Consider the following 19556-nt stretch of genomic DNA (forward strand, 5'->3'; position numbering starts at 1 on the left):
GGGGGCGGTCACGTGACGGCGGGGGCCGCGCTCTCGCTGGTGGCAGTCTGGCGGGCTAGAGCGGCCGCGGGTCAGCCCGGCTTCCGGCGGCGAGGGCGGTGCTTCCGGGGCGGGCCGCCCGGCCGAGGGAGGAGGGTCTGACAGTTGGCGCCGCCGGCAGGGCGGGCGGCGCGAGTGGGCGCGGGCCCGGCTGGGCAGGTGAGGCGCGGGCCGGGGGTGGTGGGCCTGGACCGGATGCGGTGGGGATGGATGGTGTCCGGGGCTCGGGAGTCATTCCCGGCGCCGTTATGCGGCCTGGGACAGACGACTTCTTTCTCTGAACCTCAGTTTCCTCCTCTGGAGAATGGGGGTCACAATCTGACTGTAGCATCCTCCTTGTGGGTTGGAGTAGAAGTTAGCTCGTGCATGTCGGAGCCCCTGACTTAGCGCCTGCACACTGCTCACTTCGTTACCACACTATTATTGTTAGTATCGATGATGCTGTTTGCGCTTGGCGTGGAAGATGTGGGTTGGGAGCGTAAAATTGGAGGCCGACAGATTGCGGTTCGAATCCTAGCTCCACTTTGTGGCAGGGGGCCTTTGCCTTCACCCCTTGAACCTCATTTTCCTCATCTATACAATGAGAGCTAATAGTCCCAATATCAAAGGGTTGTTGTGAGGATGCTGATAAAATATGCGTGCAAAGCCCTTGGCACAAGGCCTGGCACAGTACTAAGCAGGAACTCAATAGATTGGAACTATAATAATAATGATTCTGAGAGGCATTAGTGTAGCTGGGACTTCCAAGGAAGTAGAGGAAGGAGGAAGCTCAGAGACAACAAGAGGAAAAGCTTGGAGTCTGGAGCTGGGCAAATCGACATCCTGCCACTCACTATTTGGCTAATTTTGCCAAATCCCATAGTATTAGATTTCTCTTTTTCTTTGAAACCACTGATACATTTTCCTCCAGTCCATTGATTTGAGAAGGAAAATTTGTATTGTTGTCCTCATGGAAAACTAGCGTTGCTGGCTGTGAGAAGAAGGAGACCTTACCCTGAAATACAATGGAAGCAGAACAGTCTATTAAACTGTAGACAGAAACTGAAAGAGAATTGGAAAAGGAATAACTTGTGTTGTGTGATTCTGTGTTGTCAGATCCCGTGGACCCTGTCAAGTTATCTTATACTCTGTTCTCAGCTCACACTTTGCATATGACTGGCATTAGGTCAGTGACTGTCCTGTCCTTCCCTTAGCTCACTGAAGATTTATTTATTTTATTTAATGCACACGTACATAGCGCTTATCACCTGCCGAGCATTGTTCTGAGGGCTTGGCATTTATGAACTCATTTAACCCCTCTAACTGCTTTAGGAATAGATACTCCTGTCATTCTTATTTTATAGTTGAGGGGAGTGAGATCCAGAAAGATTAAGCCACTCGCCCCAGAGTCAGGGTTAGGAAGTGATAAAATCGAGATTTGGATTCAAGCCTTCTAAGGGCTTAGCACAGGAAGTCCGGTACGTGGTAATTACTTGAGTTTTGGGAGCTGTCATTTTTCTATTATTATTAATGTTATAATTTTCACTGTTCAGAAAGTCCACACTGGAGATGGGCTTTTAACGGTGGAGAGAGCAATTTGAGTCCAGCAGGGCATTCTGCAGCTGTAGGAGGGGATACCAGTATTGGAAGGCTCTTAAGCATTAACTGAAACTTTGCAAAGACAGACCACAGTGCCTGGCTTGTAGTAATCCCCCGAGCAGCGTGAATCATAGCCACTGGGCTGACTTGGGTTCACGTCCTGGCCCTGCAGTTCCTTCCTGTGTGACCTGGGACCTGCCACTCTCATCCATAATGTTGGGAGAATTTTTACCTTTCTCCCCAGGTAGTTGTGAGAAGTCACTGAGATGCATGTGTACTCAGTGCCCACTGAGTATGTAACATTCGACAGGAGCTGCTGCACGGGCATTGGAATCAGGGAGAACTTGTTTTTGAATCCCGGTAAAGCCACTTGCTAGATGTGGCATTTGGCAAATGACTGCACCTGGATAAGTCGGTTTTTTCATCGATTAAAATGGAGTTAATAATAGTCCTCACTCATGAGGAGGCTGTGAGGCATGAGCATGATGTCCAGCTCTGGTCCTGGTGCATAGTTAGTGCTTGGGGTGTGAGATGTTCTGTCTGACTTATTGAAGCCTCTCCATGTCCTGCTCTTTGACAGATGCTGGTTGTGTTGTCTTTGTCCAGCAGTAAAATCCAGAAGGGAAAGTGGATCTTAGGGAGTTAAGACATCACTTAAGAGTGATGTCTGTGGTCCTGTTCGTCAGTAAGAGATGCAGCTGAAGCCAGAGAAGGGCAGGATGAACCTTAGCTGGAGACAGAGAAGAGAGTCTCACATGTGGATGAGACTTCTCAAAGCTTCACAAAGCAGGTGGCAGCCAAGCAGAGTGAAGGAGAGCTTGCTGGAAGGACAGGAGGAGATAAGCCTTCCAGGCACAGGTGACATTCTGTGTGAAAACCGGGAGGCGGGCAAAGCACCTGGGTGTTAGAGGGAAGGCTGGGGCATGAGGCCTGGCGGGTAAGAATAGCCCACACTTCTAGAAAACCTAGTATGCACCAGGCACTGTCTCAAGTGCTTTGTACATAGAAACTCATCTAGCTCTCCCATGGTCCTCTGAGGTAGGTAACCTTTGTACCATCCCAATTTACAGATGGGGACACTGAGGCCTTACTGGTGAAGCAGCTTGCCAAGGCCACATAGCTAGTAAGTGGTAGAGCCAGACTTGAACCCTGCAGTCTTGTTCTAGTCTTTACTCTTACATCAGCCCTGTTATACCATCAAAATGGGTGAGGAGGGGCGTGTGTGATGGTGTGTGATGGTGAACAGATGGGTGCTGGACAGAGCCCTCTGCACTTTGTAGAGGAGGTGGAGGAGGGATAAGGGAGAAGGATCAGAATCGGCGATGGGTAGAAGGGAGCAGAGTGAAGGAGGAGGTGGAGGAGGAGGGTTAAGTGAGAAGTTTGGGCCAGGGCAGTGAGCCAGGTGGTCCTGGAGTCAGATGGCATTGAATCATCAGTCAAGAAAGTGATTTCCTTTAGTTCCCTTTCAACACTGCTGTTAATGTCCAGGAGAAAGTCTCCGTGGGTGCTAATATGTCTTTAATGCCTTTCTAGCATCCGCTAATCTCTAAGCGAAAATTGCTTTTCCGTTTCTTCTCTGAGGCCCCTCATGACCTGGTGCCTCTCTGTCCCCGGCTCCTCTCACGCTCTCTCCTCACTCCCTCCACTGCAGTGACGCCGGCTCCTCGCTGTGCCTCAGACATGGCAGATGGGCTCCTGGCTCAGGGCACTGGACTTGTGGTACTTTCTTCTGGAACACTCTTCCTCTGTAAAACCGCGTGGCTCACTCCTCCCCCTCCTTCGGGTCTCTAAATGTCACTTTAAGAGGTATTCCCTGAGTACCCTGTTTAGAATTGCAGCCTCTCCCTTTGCAGGTCCACTGTGTTTTCTCCATGACGCTGAAGGCTTTCCCACGCACCATATCTTTTACTCTCGTCTCCCCCTTTCCTTTGTCCTCACCTAAATGCCAAGCTCCGTGTTTTTGTCACCTCAGTATCCCCAGCTCCTAGAACAGTGCCTCGCATACAGCAGGTTCTCAGGAAATAGTTTTTGAATGGATAAATGAACGGGTATTTATGGTTAAAGCTTGGGTAGGGGGTGTCTTTTTTAGTCCCTTTCCTATTCCAGCCAGACCTTTGGAGGTGTGTGAGAATGGAGCTGTGGATATTTGCTGTCCCTGGGCCCTGTCCCAGGCAGAAGTGACAGTTGCGATGGCAGCTCTGTCCCAGGCTGACTTCCTGCCAGCTGCTCCAGGCTATTCCTGGGCTGTGAGCCCCCAGCCGGGGAACTCTTCTCTGGCAGGCAGACAGACGGGCAGCGAGAAAGGGACAGACACTCACAGCCGGCCGGGACTCATGGGCTCTCTCCCCTTGTTCTCTCTTCCAGGCTCCAGGGAGCAGCATCAGGGCCAGGGAGACAATGGTCTCGGTGACTATGGGTGAGTCTGTGGCCTTCTCTCCGGGGCCCCCTCTCCCCACTGCCCTTTTTGAGGTATGACCTTGGTGGGGGGAGCCGGGGTGGGGGGAGGGAGGGCCAGGTCACTGGCAGGAACAGCTGTACTCTGAGGACATGGAGGCAGGGCCAGGGCCTGCTCAAGGCCTGCCCGCCTCCTCTCTGTGACTTGTCCTCCTGACAGCGTGGTCTAGCCATACAGAACTTGGGTTATGGAGTCCAGCAGATCTCCCACGTGGCCCCTCACCTGTAAAATGGAGATGCTGACACTCCCTACGTCCTGAGATGATGTAAGGATTAAGGAGGTTATTGGGTGTGAAATCCTGGGCATAGGTCTCAACAATGTTAGCTATTATTATTCTCATAAGCCTTATCACCGTGTTCTCTTTAAGCGCTGTATTTGGGGATTGCCACAGCACAGAGATTAGCTGGTAGTATTTAAATTTTTTGAGATTTGTACATATAGAAAACTACATAAGACATATCCGTGTGGTTCTTAAAACGTTTTTATTGAACTACAATGTACACGCACAAAAATATACACAAGTCGATACATTTTCATAAACCAACACGCCCATGTAAGCAGCACCCAGATCAAGAAATACATTTCCAACATCCCAGCAGCCCCCACCTCGTATCCCCTTTGTCACTTCTCCCTGCCTCCCCAGGGCAGCCACCACCTTCTGAGAGCACAGGTTGGGTTTGCCTGTTTCTGTGTTGTATGTCAATGGAATCGTAAAGGATGTCCCTAGCTATTGTCCGCTGTATAGTATTTACCGTGTGAGTGACCACCATTTGTTTATCGATGCTACTGTCAGTGCATCTTGCGTTGTTTCTGGGTCGGGACTATTCACAAACAAGCCGCTGTGAATATTCTAGTGCGTCTCCTGGTGTGTACAGCAAACCACACCTCACTGAGTCCAAGATACATTGTTGCCCATGTTCACATTTCTGCAGTGGGGGGCGTCTCACAGCTGGTGCCTCCTTAGTAGGACACGAAATGATGGGGAGGACCGGATGTGGGGACTTTGCAGTTCCTTGACTTTGCTTTAGGCAGCTAGCTACCTCCAGTCTGTGTGGCGCTTTTTTCCCCTTTATAACAGCTTAATTGAGACGCAATTCACATTTCATACAATTCACCTATTTAAAGTGTATGATTCAATGGTTTTTATATTCTGTGTTCACGGAGTTATGCAACCATCACCACAGTCAATTTCAAAACGTATTCATCACTCTCCTGAAAACCCCATACCGATTAGCAGTCCCTCGCCTTCCCCCCAGCCCCTGGCAGCCACTGCCTACTTTCTGTCTCTATAGCTCTCTGTAGACTGACCTGTCCTGGACATTTCCTGTGGATGGGATCGTCATGTGGTGCTTTTTGATACTTAGACAAAGGTGCCCACTTTTGGCTAATGGCACCCAGGGCCCCGTGGCTTGGCAGGTGGGTAGGGCCTGTGCACAGTAGAGAAAGGCCTCCCGTTCCTCTGGGCCGGTGGAGGAAGTCTGAGGGCATGGGCCCTCACCTGCCTCAGTCCTGGGGAGACAGGCCTGTGGCCGGGGAGCAGGGGCCTCCTGGGAAGAGGTGTGGCCCCTGGGCCTGTGCCCCTGCCCTGCACTTCCACCCACACAACATCTGACCCAGGGTGTGTCTCTTTCCCCGCTCTGAGCTTCAGTTGTCTCATAAGCAACGTGGGCATAGTAATACCAGATTTCTTCTAAACTAAAGTAGTGTAGGGGCCGGCCTGGTGGCTCAGCGGTTAAGTGTGCATGCTCCGCTTCGGTGGCCCAGGGTTCGCAGGTTCGGATCCCGAGCGCGCACCGATGCACCGCTTGTCAAGCCATGCCATGGTGGCGTCCCATATAAAGTATAAAGTAGAGGAAGACAGGCACGGACGTTAGCCCAGGGCCAGTCTTCCTCAGCAAAAAAAAAAAAAAAAAAAGGAGGATTGGCATTGGATGTTAGCTCAGGGCTGATCTTCCTCACAAAAATAAATAAAGTAATGTAGATTGTTGGATGTACTGTTAGGTACCATGAGAAAGAAAAAAATAATGTTGCCAATTAAACTGGCACATCATTGAGGTGAGGTAGATGCTAGTTTCAGAGCTATTAAAACGTGAAAAAACGTTCTGCTTGGAATTAATGATCTTATCTAACACCCGGCCTGACAAGTCAGGGTCAGTTTGAAGGTCACATCGAAGAGGCTGACAAGTTTAGAAACAGTAAAGCTTCATGGGCGGTGTCTGCCTGGTCTTGGCCTTGGCTCCATGTGTAGTGGTGGCAGAATAATAACGATGATGATGGTGGTGGTGGTGGCTGCAGTGGGTTGAGGATGTCCTCTGGGCTGGGCGTCATTTAAAGCCCTCTGTATGGACTTTCTCACTGAGTCAGCTCAGTGACCCCAGGACATTGGTGCTCTTATCACTAGAGTGTCAGCTCCATGAGGGAAGGGATGTTGTCTTGTGCCTGTGGTCTCCCCAGTGCCTAGAACAGGACCAGGTCTGTGCCTGGTTCTCCGTGAATACTTGTTGAACATATTATCCTAAATTTAGAGAAGAGGAAACTGAGGCACCGAGCATTAACTCGCCCAGAGTCCCTCAGCCGGGAAATGGGAGAGCCAGGATTTGAACCCAAGCTCCAAAGCCTGTACTCGTAACCTCTGTGCCTCTCTGAGGCAGGGCTGCTCCTGTGGCAGGGAGGGGGCTTGCTGATGCTCATGGGCTGGATCTGTGACCCATCTTTCCATCCACCTGTGGATCCTGTCACCCACTGGAGCTGGGCCCGCTGATGGGGACCGGGGCGGAGAACCAGAGCCCCGGCTCCCCCACATCAGTCACTGGCCAAGCGTGATGGCTGCGGGTCACGTTCCAGGGCGGGGCAGAGCTGTAAGGAGAAGGGCGGTATGGAGCCCTGCTGCTTGTTAGCAGTGTGGGGGAGTCGTCATGTCTGACCTCACAGGGGGTCGGGCGGGCTTAGTTCCATCATACGTGCAAAGCACCCCGCCAGGGCCTGGCATGTGATGGGCGTTTAATTTGTGGGAGCCACTGCGTTTGTGGTTTTGCTGCTGTTCTCTAAAGAGAGGAATGTGAGTGATGGGCCCTGTCCACCCCCCAGCCACTTCCGAGTGGATCCAGTTCTTTAAGGAAGCCGGCATTCCTCCGGGACCTGCGGTCAATTACGCCGTGATGTTTGTGGATAACAGGTAAGCTGGCCGAGGGCACAGAGCTGAACTGGGGGAGAGGAGGGGAGAGGTGGGGGAGACAGGGAGCTGGCTGGCCCACCCCCCCAGGCCCATTTGTGGCCTCACTGCTGACCCTCCCCTGTAGGATCCAGAAGAGCATGCTGCTGGATCTCAACAAGGAAATCATGAATGAGCTGGGCGTGACTGTGGTGGGCGACATCATTGCCATCCTCAAGCACGCCAAGGTGGTGCACCGCCAGGTGGGTGCTCTGCCCGACCCCTCTGTCCCTGGGTTTAGGGTGGGGGTGGAGGGGCAGTGGCAGGGCGAACAGGAGGTTCGGAAGCAAAGGCAGGCAGACCTGGGTTCCGAGGCTGCTTCCACCATTTGCTGTGTGACATTGGGCACGTTGCCTAACTTCTCTGAGCCTTCCTTTCTCCATCTGTAGAATGCAGACAGGCAAACCTATTTTGCAGGGTGTTGTAAGTATTGAGTTATACAAAGCCCTAGTACAGTGTAAACTGCCCTTAGTAGGGCCTCAGTAAAGGCCCTCTGTAATTATTATTATCACTAGTTCTCGTCTTCCTCATGATAATTATCATTACCAGGACTCTTCTCTGTCCCCAGGATGGGAGCTCCCTATGTGGGTCCCAGTTGGTGACTTAGCAGACAACATGGCTGTTCCATTCTTGGCCTCTCTGCTTACAGTGACCTTAGACTAGTGATGTCACCTCCCTGAGCCTCTCTGAAGCAGGCTTTTCACACACCCCTGCTGCGCAGGGTTGCTGTGGCCGTCTCCCAGATGGTGTACGTGGTGCCCCGTGCCAGGACCGGAGTGAAGTGCTTGTTGAGTTATGGTAGCTAACGCTTAGCAGGCGCTTGCCATGGCCTGCCGGGCCCTCTCTCCATCCTTCATACATATGACCCATTTACTCCTCACTCCACTTGACCAGAAAGGAAACTTGTTCTAGAGCTGCGCTCTCAAGCACTCCACTTCACCAGATGGTGGCTGCTGGGGTTCTTCTCGTCACTTTTAGTAGTGTCCTCCATCCCAGGGACAGGCCTTCATCTGTCCATCATCCAGGACAGGACCCACAGTGGGGGCTTTCTCAAGCCTGGGACGTTATCTGAGTTATCACAGAGAAGGTCACTGAGCAAAACTTTTTTTTTCTTTAAACTTAAATTTGGGAACAATTTTAGATTTATGGAAAAGTTCCAACACTGGTATAGAAAGTTTCCATATCTCCTTCATCCAGCTTCCCCTAATGTTAACATCTTATGTAACCAGGGTACATTTGTTGAAACAGAAATGAATATTAGTATGCTTCCATTAACGAAATTACAGGCTATTGGGATTTCATCAGTTTTTCCACTGATGTCTTTTTTTTGTTCTAGAGTACCACATTCCATTTACTTATCGTGTCTCCTTAGTCTCTTTTTATTTGTGACAGTTTCATAGTCTTCTGAGGTTTTTGATGACCTTGGCAGTCCTGAAGAGTACTGGTCAGGTGTTTTGTAGAATGCCCCTCAGTTTGGGTTTGTCTGATGCTTTCTCATGGCTAGGAGACAAATATTTTGAAATCTCCTCTTGCAGCTCATGTTCTGATCCCCCTGGTGTTGCTCAGGTCTCTGGGTCTCCGATTCCCCCACTTCATGCTCTTGTCCCCATGGTAACCCAGGTGTCTATTTTTTTACAGGACATGTGCAAAGCCGCCACTGAGTCTGTGCCCTGCAGCCCCAGCCCCATCCCAGGCGAGGTTCGCCGAGGCCCCTGTAGCGGTGAGTCCCATCAGTTCGGGCCTCCTTTCCTTTGTTCTTATACTCCGGCAGTGAGAGGGACATGCCTAGAGTTGGCAGAGCTGGGAGCAAAGCCGTCTGAGGCCCTCTTCTCTTAGGGACAAATAAACTGGGTAGTGAGGGGCTGTATATATATCAGTTCTCATTCTGGGAGTTCTGTTCTTTAAAGGCGCTGCGAACACTGAATTAGCCGACACTGAGCCGTTGCTCCCAAGGGAGCTACAGGGCTAGGTTCCTGCAGGCCTCTGGTCACAACATTTTTGTCCACTGATCAATATAGGACCTTATTTTATGTGTGTTTTTTTTTTCTTTTTTTTTTTTTTTTTGTGAGGAAGATCAGCCCTGAGCTAATATCCGATGCCAATCCTCCTCTTTTTGCTGAGGAAGGTTGGCCCTGGGCTAATGTCCGTGCCCATCTTCCTCTACTTTATATGGGACACTGCCACAGCATGGCCTGACAAGTGGTGCGTCAGTGTGCGCCTAGGATCCAAACCTGCGAACCCTGGGCCACCGAGGTGGAGCGCGCGAACTTAACCGCTACAGCACTGGGCCAGCCCCTGTGTGTGTCTGTTTAAAGACACCTCATTTAACATATATTGTTGCTTCACTCACACTGAGCTCACGGCCAATAGCACGATAACTCACACCTGAACAAAGCTGATCTAACACGTGTTTTCTCTTTGAGGCACACCACAGCCTTCTTGAGCTTAGGGACGCTAGATAGCACTTCGCCACTGTGCTTGGGAGCCATTTTAAACAGCAAAAGCACGAGCAAAAAGCACAAAAATGTGAAAGACGTGGCACCAAATAGACGTGAAAAGGACCCTTGTTTACTGTATGAGGGCTGCAACCAGAAGGCAGGGTGGTGCCTTAGTTGACCCTGGTTGGGGCACGTGTGTTGGGCGACTCAAGTTTTTGCCGTTGTGTGCATATCTGTGAATGACCGTGAAAGCACCCCAAGTGTTGGTTTTGGGGTTACAAGTAAATTTTAGTGAATGGGCAAATTTGCAAATATGGAATCTGTGAATGGTGAAAATCGATTGTATTTATACTTTTATTTTTTCAGCAGTATGATGCCTTAAAAAAACAATAATAAACTTAAAAAATTTAACATGCATACAAGTTAGTCTTTGCTGCTCAACAAGCCATTCCCAAACTGGTTTAAAACAGAGACTTTTATTTCTCCTGATTTTATGGCTTGGCTGGTCAGCTCTGTTCTGGGCCAGCCCAGCTGATCTCAGTGGTCACCTGGCAGCTTGGCTGAGGCTGGCAGATCTAGGATGGCCTGACTGGCACATCTGATGGTTGGCGTGATGTTATCTGGGCCAAAAGGGACAACTTGGCCACATGTATCCCATTATCCAGCAGGCTAGCCCAGGCTCGTCCACACAGTGGTGGTTGCAGGGTTTCCAGAAGCAGCCCGAGAGGGCAGGCCCCAATGCGCAAAGCACCTCTTAAGCCTCTGCTTGTATAACATTTGCTCTTATCCCACTGGCCACAGCCAGTCACGTGGAACAGTCAGTGTGGGCGGGACCCACTCTAGAGCCTGGAGGCGGGGAGGCTGAACAAATTGGGGTTCCTTTCTGCATCAGTCTCCTACAACTTACATACAGAAAAGGAGTCAGATCATAAAAGTACAGCCGAGTGACTTTCACAAGGGAACACCCGTGTAGCCAGCACCATCCAAACCCAGAAACAAACATGACCAGCGTCACTGCCCCCCAAGGGTACCCACTACCCTGATTTCTAACAGTGTAGATTAGTTTGGCCAGTCTTTCAAGTCTATATCAACGAGATCAGATAGTATGTACTTTTCATACTGTTCTGAATGTCTTTAATAGTTTAAAATGTCTAAAAAATTAAAACAAACAACCCTAGTGGAGAAAGTCAGCAATTAAGAAGAGAATGGGAAACGGGAGGAAGGAAACGGGGTTGGGGCGGGGAGACTGTCCAAAACAGCATTCCTGAGGTGGCCGGCGGTATACACTTTATAAAACTGAATATGTGTGTCCGTGTCGGGGAAGAAGAGCGGTTCTTCGAAGCCTGACATCCTGACTGCAGCTCAGATTCAGGAGAGCACAGGCAGGGTTGTTTTCCCTCCACCCAAGTGGCGCTCACCTGCCGTGGTAAAGCAGCCTGTCCCTGGTTCCGTTTGAGCACGACAGCGCCTGCTGTGTACTCTGCAAGAGGAGGGCCCTCTCCGCTGCGCACCTTTGACAGCAGGACGGCCCCATCGTATGCGCTCGGCCATCAGAGAGCGTTGTGAATGGAGGCTTTCCCCACGAGAGTCTACACGGCCCGGCCAGGTCATTTACAGCCACTCGTCATGAAGCCGCCCTGCCCAGCTTGAGAACTGCCTGAAGAAATGTCCTGGGAAAATTGTGGAAGGGTATATAGCAAATTGTTACCAGGGAGTGAGCAGGGCTGAAAACCCACCCTGTCTTCCCGGGGGAAGTAGGAGGTCTGGTTGGGAGGGGCCTGGCTGGGCTTCTGGGTGCTGGCCATGCCTGGTGCCTGACCTGGGTGGTGGTCAGCGAGCTCACCTGTTGTTAAGTGGTCTGTGTAGATTTTATGTATTTTTCTGTACGCTGTAGTTATAATTTTTAAAAAAGGCAATATGTAATTATAATAATGTGTTGAGGGTCGTTATGGGGACTTCAGGAGGTTTTGAGAGAAATCATGTAGCAGGAAAAGAAAAGACTTTTTGGGGGTAGGTAGGACAAAATATCAAACCTGAAAGCCATTGGAGGGGGGTACCTGGCCTGTCCAGCAAGCAATGGTAGCATGAAGATTTCCCCCTTTCCTCCCCACAGGGCCTCCCCTAGAGCTCTGTTTTGTTTTTTTTTTTGTGAGAAAGATCAGCCCTGAGCTAACATCTGATGCCAATCCTCCTCTTTTTTGCTGAGGAAGACTGGCCCTGAGCTAACATCTGTGCCAGTCTTCCTCTATTTTGTATGTGGGTTGCCGCCACAGTATGGCTGCCAATGAGTGGGGAACTGAACCCAGGCCGCCGAAGCAGAGCGTGCCCAACTTAACCATTAGGCCATGGGGCTGGCCCCCCAAGAGCCTTTGAAAGCTGTGTCCTAAGGCTAGCAGCAGCTGCACCTTGAGACAAGACCCATCTCCTTCCCACACTGGGGTTGGCCCTCCAGGCTGCGTGCTGTAGCTCCCACCTCGCACCCTGGGACAGCCCTCCTCCTGCTCCACAGAAGACGGGCCCCCAGAGACTGCCCCCCCTCCCCAGAGAAGGCCACCGATTTCCTCGCCCCAGCCCAACTGGAGCCAGACCCACATTGCCCAGGGGCCTGGGTGAGTGAGCCCCTCCCTGAGACCCAGTTCCTCATCTGTAAAATTGGTTTGCAGTAGATCCTGTCTAGTAGGGATGGTGGGAGGTTTGGTGACAGTGTTCATCTTTTCAGTAGGTGTTTGTTGAGGACCTATGAAGTGTCAGAAACCGTTGTAGGCACTGGGGACGCAGCAATAACAGACAGGGTCTCCGCATGGGGAGAGTCCATCAGTAAACAGATAGATGTCATTTAATGTCAAGCAGTAACAAGGGCTGTGAAGAAAAAGAAAGCATAGTGTGGAGGAAGGGCGGCAGAGGTTGGTGGGTGGTCCGGGGAGCTTTCTCTGAGAAGATGCCATCTGAGATGAGACCTGAGTAAAGAGCCAGAGCAAGCCCTGGGTACTCGGGGAACTGCATGCCACGCAGAGGGAACAGCAGGTGGCCTGAGGATGCACACGCTTGCTGAGTGAGGAGGATCCCCACACCAGCTTGGCTGCAGCGGGGAGGGGAGGGACGACCTCAGTGCAGGGCTGAGTGACTGATGGGTGAAGTGTGACAGGAACCAGTCTGGTCTGGGGCCTCAGGAAAGGCCGCCAGGGCAGGAGGGGTGGGCTAGTTTCCGTCACCCCCTCACCAAGCATCCTCACATGAGGACAACTTGGCCACAGGTGCCTCCGGCTGCCCCTTCCCCATTCTGTCCCCAGGCTTGCCTTCTCCATCCTGGCCTCCTTCCCAGGGCCGCCCAACCAGACTCTTCCCTTTCTTCCCCACAGCCGCCTCCCGAATGATCGCCAACAGCCTGAACCGCGACTCCCCACCCGGCACTCCCCCAAGGCGGCCAGACACCAGTACCTCCAAGATCTCAGTCACCGTGTCCAACAAGATAGCAGCCAAAAGTGCCAAGGCCGCCGGTGAGGGGACTCGGGCAGGTGGCGGGAGGAGCCGGAGGTGAATGTGGGTTGCCAGACGATATTTGGGGGTGTGTTCCCAACGTTGCAAGATGCTTTGAGGGCAACAAGGTGTCCAGAGTGTTCGGACTTGGTCAGGTCACTGCGCTTCTGTGGGCCTCACTGTCCACGTCTGTAGAAGGGGGCTGGTGACAACCTCCCCAGAGGACGGTGGAGGCACTTAAGGTGGTGTATTTAAGCACGGGGGCACTGCGGTTCTCACTCAGTGGTTGGTTCAGTCTTTTTTATTTTGTTTTATTGTGGTAAGAACACTTAACATGAGGTCTACCCTCTTAATGAAGTTTTACGTGTACAATACAGTATTGTTGACTATGGGTGGTTCAGTCTTTTTTAACAGATGTTCACTGAGCCCCGCACTGGTGCCCGGCCCTGTGCTTGATGCCTGGGGTCAAAGGTAAAGAAGCTACTGTGTTTCCTCTCAGCAGCCAGAGGGATGCTTCAAAACCTTCAGTCTGGTCCTTTCACACCCTTATTTAGAACTCTCCAGGGCTTCCCATTGTTCCAGAAATGAAGTCCACTCTCCCCGCACGGCCTTACAGGGCCCTGCGTGATGTGGATTCCTGTCGTATGTCTTCCTCGTGCTCGCTGGCTCAGATCCCCTCCAGGCTCCTTCCGGTCATGGGGCATTTCCCCTCTGTGTTCCCTGCTCTTGGAACACTCCTCTTCCGCAGACTTCCATGCTGGGCCTCGGTTCCTTTTCCCAGTCTCAGCTTAAAAGCTGTGAAAGGTTCTCTGGCCTTTGGGCTTCCAAGCCCTCTCTCTGTCCACCATGCTGTCCTCCCTTTGTTGGACTCATCCCTGCAACAGTGATCTTGGCACAAGTGGAAACTGGCCCAGGGAGGTGCTTCATTATTCTCACACCCAGCCCTATCGCACCCTGTCCTGCTCCATTGCACACACTCCTTTTGCCGTGTGTGTTTGGAAGTGCCACACCCCCGCCCGCCTTTGGATTAGTGTGCCATGAGCAAGAAAGTTCAAATTAATTTCTAAAGTGTTAAAGAAATAGTGAGCCTGGGAGAGACTGGCGCTCTTACCCCTTGACACATTTGAGGGGGTTCTTTTTTTAAAAATGGAAATATGGTTTGGTTATGCACAGATTTTAAGTGTGCAGCTTGAGTGATTTTTAAGAAGTGAGCACACCTGTGAAACCACTACCTAGATGGCGCTCTAGAGCCTCTCCCCCACCCGGCCTCTGAGGACACTCTGGCTGGGCTGGGAGGGGAGCCACAGAGAACCTGGGAGGCCCACCCCAGCCTGGGAATTCTGAGTGCCTCTGTGCCCTATCTCGCCTAGACCTCTGAGTTTCTTGGTGGTTCAGAGTCAGTGGTGACGGGGGTGGTTGAGAAGACAGGGGATTCCAGTCATGCAAACGCATGAAGATAAAGGGCACATGTGTGCCCTTTGCAGGGCGTCCAGCCCCCACCCCAGCAGAACATTCCATCCCAGAAGGTACTCACCGCCACCCCCTCCCCCAGCAGCCCTGGCCCGCCGGGAGGAGGAGAGCCTGGCTGTTCCCACCAAGCGGCGCCGGGTGACTGCCGAGATGGAGGGGAAGTACATCATCAACATGCCCAAAGGCACCACCCCGCGGACCCGCAAGATCCTGGAGCAGCAGCAGCAGGCGGCGAAAGGTACCAGTCTGCAGTGCGCACTGTGGCACAGAGACCGCGATTCCCTTTTGCTGCATCCTGCAGGGTTGGTCCTACAGGCCTTGGCTGGGAAGCAGGCTCTACCGGGATCCAGGGCTCTTGGACCAAGGGGATAGCAGTGGTGGCTGTAGAGGGGGGCACATCACCACCTCTGCCCTCTTGTGCTGCAGTTAGCGTAGCTGCTGCCTCTTTTCCGAGGGGCAGGGACACGGATTCGATGATGGCCAGCCTCTGAAGTGAGTGACTGTGCCTGGCTGAGGGCAGGTGCCCCAAAAAGTGGGAACCGTCATTCTGAGCCAGAAGGATCTGGTTGAGATTCAATGCATAGCTGGGGTTTGTATCTGGTAGTGTGGAGATGGTCTTCCTTACAGTATTCCTTTTAGAATATTGTATATGTTCTCACGGAAGAACATTCAGATATGATGCAGAGCATATACAGTAAAAACAAACTCTGTCCCCTTACTCCCATATCCCACGCCTGTTGTTAACCTTTCCAGACCAGCATCCATGAACTTACATGCAATTGTACATACGTATCCACATGTATAGGTGTTTTTCTTTTTAAACACGAATAGCATCATCCTGTAGGTATTGTTCTAGAACTTTTTTTATTGCGATCTCTTCACATTAGTGCATGTACAGCTGCTGCTCATTAGTGATCGTTTTGTGTTCCCATAGTATTAGTAAACCATCATTTAGTAAGCATTCTCCCATTGGTGGCTATTCAGGTGGTTCTTTAGGGAGAGGACTCATTACCATTCATCAGGTTCTCTCTGAGGCCCGTGACCCCAAAAAGAGTGAAAGGAATGAGTAGGGATTAAGAACTCTTCCTGCACACACGCTTCATGAAGTTGTACCCACGGTGCAAAGAGCACGTGTCAATTTGAGTTGATCCGTCCCACGTTTAGCACTAGCCCGAGGGTGTGGGGTAAGGTCAACGTTAGCCAACGGTGTAGACGTCAAACCTAATGGGGCCCGGTCTGTGCCTGCCTGAATGAGGGCTGCCAGGGGTCCCCACCCTTGTTGTCACAGAGCTGGCCAGGCCGGGCCCCCAGGGGCCCTCAGCAGGGCTGGCTGATGGCTGCACTTCCCTCTTAGGTCTCCACAGGACGTCCGTGTTTGACCGCCTCGGTGCCGAGACCAAGGCTGACACAACGACGGGGAATAAAGTGAGTTGGAAATGGGGGACATCTTGGGGCTCTCAGTTCTTGTCTCCCCTGGGTGTTGTTCCAGATGCTTCCCACATCTCACCCCTCGCATGCCCCTTTCCAGCCTCAGTTCCCTTCTTTGCACTGGCAGCTTCCCTGTCTTCCTGCTGCCCACACCTCTCCCGATTTCCAGCCCCAGGAGTCTGGCCAACTCCTGGACACCGCCCTTAGAGACCCCTTCCACCCCATGTCCCAAAACCGGCCTCAGCATCTTCCCCCAAGGCGACTCCCCTCCTGGCCCCGTCTCAGGGGTGCCCCACCGCCTCCATTCCAGCAGTCATGAGTCTGATGGTGCCATCTGTCTCTACCCACTCTGCCACCACCTCTGTCTGGATAGGGCGGTGGCCTCCTGACTGGTCTCTGTGCAGCTGCCTCAGCCCCTCTCCCACAGCGGCAGCGTGTGCAGCCACAAGACAGCCCCCCTCCCCCGCCCCGGAGGCCCTTAAAGGGCTTTTCCCTGGGCTCATGATGAAGCCCACCCTTCTTGCTGTGGCCTGCAGTCCTGCAGGCCCAGGCACGGTGTGCAGTTGGGAGCACACAGCCTGAGCCCGCTGCCCCGTGTGAATCCAGCTCTGCCACCACCTGGCTGCGTGACCTTGGCCACGTCACTTAAGCCTTTTGTACCTCAGTTTCCTCGTCTGTATAGTACCCACCTCATAGGTGGTCGTGAGGATTAAGTGAGATAGACTCGCACCGTGCTGGGGAGCCTGGTGCGTGGTAAGCACTCGTTCAGTGTCCCCTTTGATTACTGTGGCTGAGCTCCCCAGCTGCGTTTCCCACCTCTCAGTCCCTTGCTCACCAGGGCTCACCTGCTCTGGCCTTTTCTCCCTTCCTAGAATCTTATCGTGAGCATGATGATGACACTCAGGATCATGCAGCTTGAAGATGCAGCCATATAAAGAGCTTGGCACATAGCGAGTGCTCCATAAATATGACTGTTATCCCTCCCTTGGGGACTTAGCCCGCGCTCTGTTCTCTGCCGGTTCATCCTGAGGCCCTGGCTTGAACATTGGTGCCTCAGAGAAAGCCCTGAACTCCGGCTTCCCTGGCCCCTGCTCCAGTTCTCCCTTCTCTTCCGGAGAATGTGTTGCTCTCGTAATTAGAGAAGTATGTGTGTCATTTCCGGTGCCAGCTCTGTCTTCCTCACTGGACTGTGAGGGCAGGGCTGGGGCAGTCTTGGTCACCACTGTGTCCCCAGCACTGCCCAGCACAGGGCCAGGTGCAGAGCCGGGACTCAGAAAATATCTGTTGAGTGAGTGACCAAATTCATCTTTTCTCTCACGTTCAGCTGTAGACCTTTGCAAATGGTCTTCCCTCTGCGTGGCTCCCCCTCCCTCTCCACCTCTTTGTCTGACCCGCTTCTGGTCAGCTTTCGGGTCTCGTCTCAGACAGCCCTTCTCCGGGGAGCCTTCCCTGAACTGCAGGCGAGGTCAGGAGCTTCCCCTGGGCTCCCCAGGCCCCTGGACTTCCCCTGCCGTGGCTCCCACCACTATCTGGGGTGTCACCGATGCGTGTTGCTCCCAACTGTGAGCTCCATGAGGCCAGGCACAGGTGAGAGCTCTCCGTGAACGCGTGTTGAGCGACTAAATGACTCACTTGTCCCATCTCTGACCTCCACAGCCCACAGGAGTCTTCAGCCGTCTGGGGGCCACCCCAGAGATGGACGAGGATCTGGCTTGGGATAGCGACAATGACAGCAGCAGCTCTGTCCTGCAGTATGCTGGGGTCCTGAAGAAGCTTGGCCGGGGCCCAGCCAAGGCCAGTCCCCAGCCGGCGCTGACTGTCAAGGCCAAGGCCACGAGCTCAGCGACGACGGCCGCCGCCCCGACGCTGCGGCGCCTGGCCCTCTCCTCACGCCCCGGGCTCGAGAGGAAGCCGGAGTCCCTGTCCAAAGTCAGCATTATCCAGAGACTGGGCAAGTCTGCCCTTGTGCCCGAGGCCCAGGACAGCCAGGTCACGAGCACCAAGAGTAAGTCCTCGGCCGAGGTCAAGGTCACCATTAAGAGGACCCTGGTGGGGCCCCGGGGGAGCAGCTCCAGCGAGGGCCTTGGTGCCCAGATGGACCATGCGGGCACTGTGAGCGTGTTCAAAAGACTGGGCCGCAGGACCTAGCCCTGGGCCGGGCGCAGGCCCCTCTCCAGGCACAGGCTTCAGCAAGGGCGCCCGCCCCTCTGCCGGCTTCTGGTCGACACTGCTTGTCTCCCTCAGGCGTTCGAGCCGGGCCGAGCTCTCCGGGGATTCACCCCATTCTTCTCAGTGCGAGATGGTCGTTGTGGCCTGGCCTTGCCGCTCTGGGGCTCTCCCTGCTCTCATGTCCTAGTTCTGTCCTCTCTGACTGCGGCCTTGGTGGGACCCCCTCGCCACCTCTCCCAAGTGCCCAGTGCCCTTTTCCTCTCCTGACCCCTTCCTCCCTCTCAGCAGCAGCTGCTGCCTCAACCCCAGCTCCTCGCCTCCCAGTTCCCTAGAGTGGGTGTCCCCTGGAGGGGCCCCCGTACCCCCCCCCGCCAACTCCCATCCCTCTGCCTACTCCTCTGCCCCCCCCCCACTGCTTTAACTTCTGTCTCCCCCTCTCTTCTCTCTGTTCATTTCTCTTCTGTTTTCTGTCCCCGTGGCAAGGCCCGACTGTCCGCTGCGTCCTGCCTGACACTCCTGCACCGCCGGCCTCCCTGCGGCCCCCTCGTCGACGGTGGCGTCGAGCCTGTTGAGACTGTTAGCCGCCCTCACTCCCAGGCTGGAGGGACCTCCCCACGCCCTGGGCTGCAGCTCGGGCACCTCCATTTTCCTGCCCTGGGCATCTTTTTCTCTGAAAGTCCATGGCAGGTGGCGGGCAAGGGGCACTGGGAAGGGAGGCCAGTGCTGAAAGAGAAGAAAACGGCTGTTTTAATATATTTTTGTGACTTTCCAACTGTTTCCCTCCCCTCCTTCAGGGTGAGTCCCAGGCTTGTTTCTCACACCAAGCACAATGTGGGTGGGGGCCCGTGAAGGTCGGTTCCTCTCTGAAGGTCCAGCTCCTGCACACACGTGGGCCGTGCCTTTGCTGCAGGCCCCAAGAGGAAGGGCTAATGGTCACGGTCACCCTTCAGTCAGCCCTCCTCCTGCCCTCAGCAAACTGTGGTGGTTCTGTCACTGCCCTCCCCCTCCACGGATTTCACCTGTTTCTGCCACTCTGCTTGGCGGCGGCTTTCCAAACTGCAGGCTCCCTGTGAGGCAGTGGCTTCCCATGGGTTTGATTGGTCACCTCGTCACCGCCGCACAGCCTCTACCCTGGGCCTGGCCTGTTCTAGGAGCTGGGGCTCCATCCGTGAGTGGGGCGGACGATCCCCTGCCCGAGGGCGGTACAGTGATCACACTGTGCAGAGAATTGGAGGGCTGGGTAGAAGTGACCAGGGCCTCTTTAGATGTTGGGGGTAGGAAGGCCTTTCAG

At 53.3% G+C, this 19556-nt stretch overlaps 1 protein-coding gene across 7 annotated transcripts; it reads left to right on the forward strand.

Annotated features, from left to right (window-relative positions):
* The first annotated feature begins 118 nt into the window (after positions 1 to 118).
* C33H19orf47 (chromosome 33 C19orf47 homolog) lies at positions 119 to 19037 on the forward strand. Of its 7 annotated transcripts, XM_014796135.2 has the most exons (10): positions 119 to 198; positions 3982 to 4033; positions 7160 to 7247; positions 7372 to 7486; positions 8922 to 9003; positions 13081 to 13218; positions 14751 to 14906; positions 16023 to 16093; positions 17753 to 18101; positions 18749 to 19037. In XM_014796135.2, the coding sequence occupies exons 2-10, from the start codon at positions 4015 to 4017 to the stop codon at positions 18835 to 18837; spliced, it is 1107 nt and encodes a 368-aa protein (XP_014651621.1). In that variant the 5' UTR covers positions 119 to 198; positions 3982 to 4014; the 3' UTR covers positions 18838 to 19037. The 7 variants fall into 7 exon arrangements, with proteins under 7 accessions (XP_014651621.1, XP_004441598.1, XP_087277865.1 ...); XM_004441541.3 differs by having other exon boundaries at positions 17753 to 19037; XM_087421739.1 differs by having other exon boundaries at positions 14754 to 14906; positions 17753 to 19037.
* The last annotated feature ends 519 nt before the right edge of the window (positions 19038 to 19556 follow it).

The sequence above is a fragment of the Ceratotherium simum genome, chromosome 33 (genome assembly GCF_057802395.1).
Source record: "Ceratotherium simum simum isolate JZ-2026a chromosome 33, ASM5780239v1, whole genome shotgun sequence".
Taxonomy (NCBI): Eukaryota; Metazoa; Chordata; class Mammalia; order Perissodactyla; family Rhinocerotidae; genus Ceratotherium; species Ceratotherium simum.

Bases quoted from the DNA above. Each gene is read 5' to 3' on its own strand.
- C33H19orf47 (XM_004441541.3), top strand. The intron at 7,248-7,371 runs GTAAGCTGGCCG...CCTCCCCTGTAG, and splicing joins GTGATGTTTGTGGATAACAG to GATCCAGAAGAGCATGCTGC. The intron at 9,004-13,080 runs GTGAGTCCCATC...TCTTCCCCACAG, and splicing joins TCGCCGAGGCCCCTGTAGCG to CCGCCTCCCGAATGATCGCC.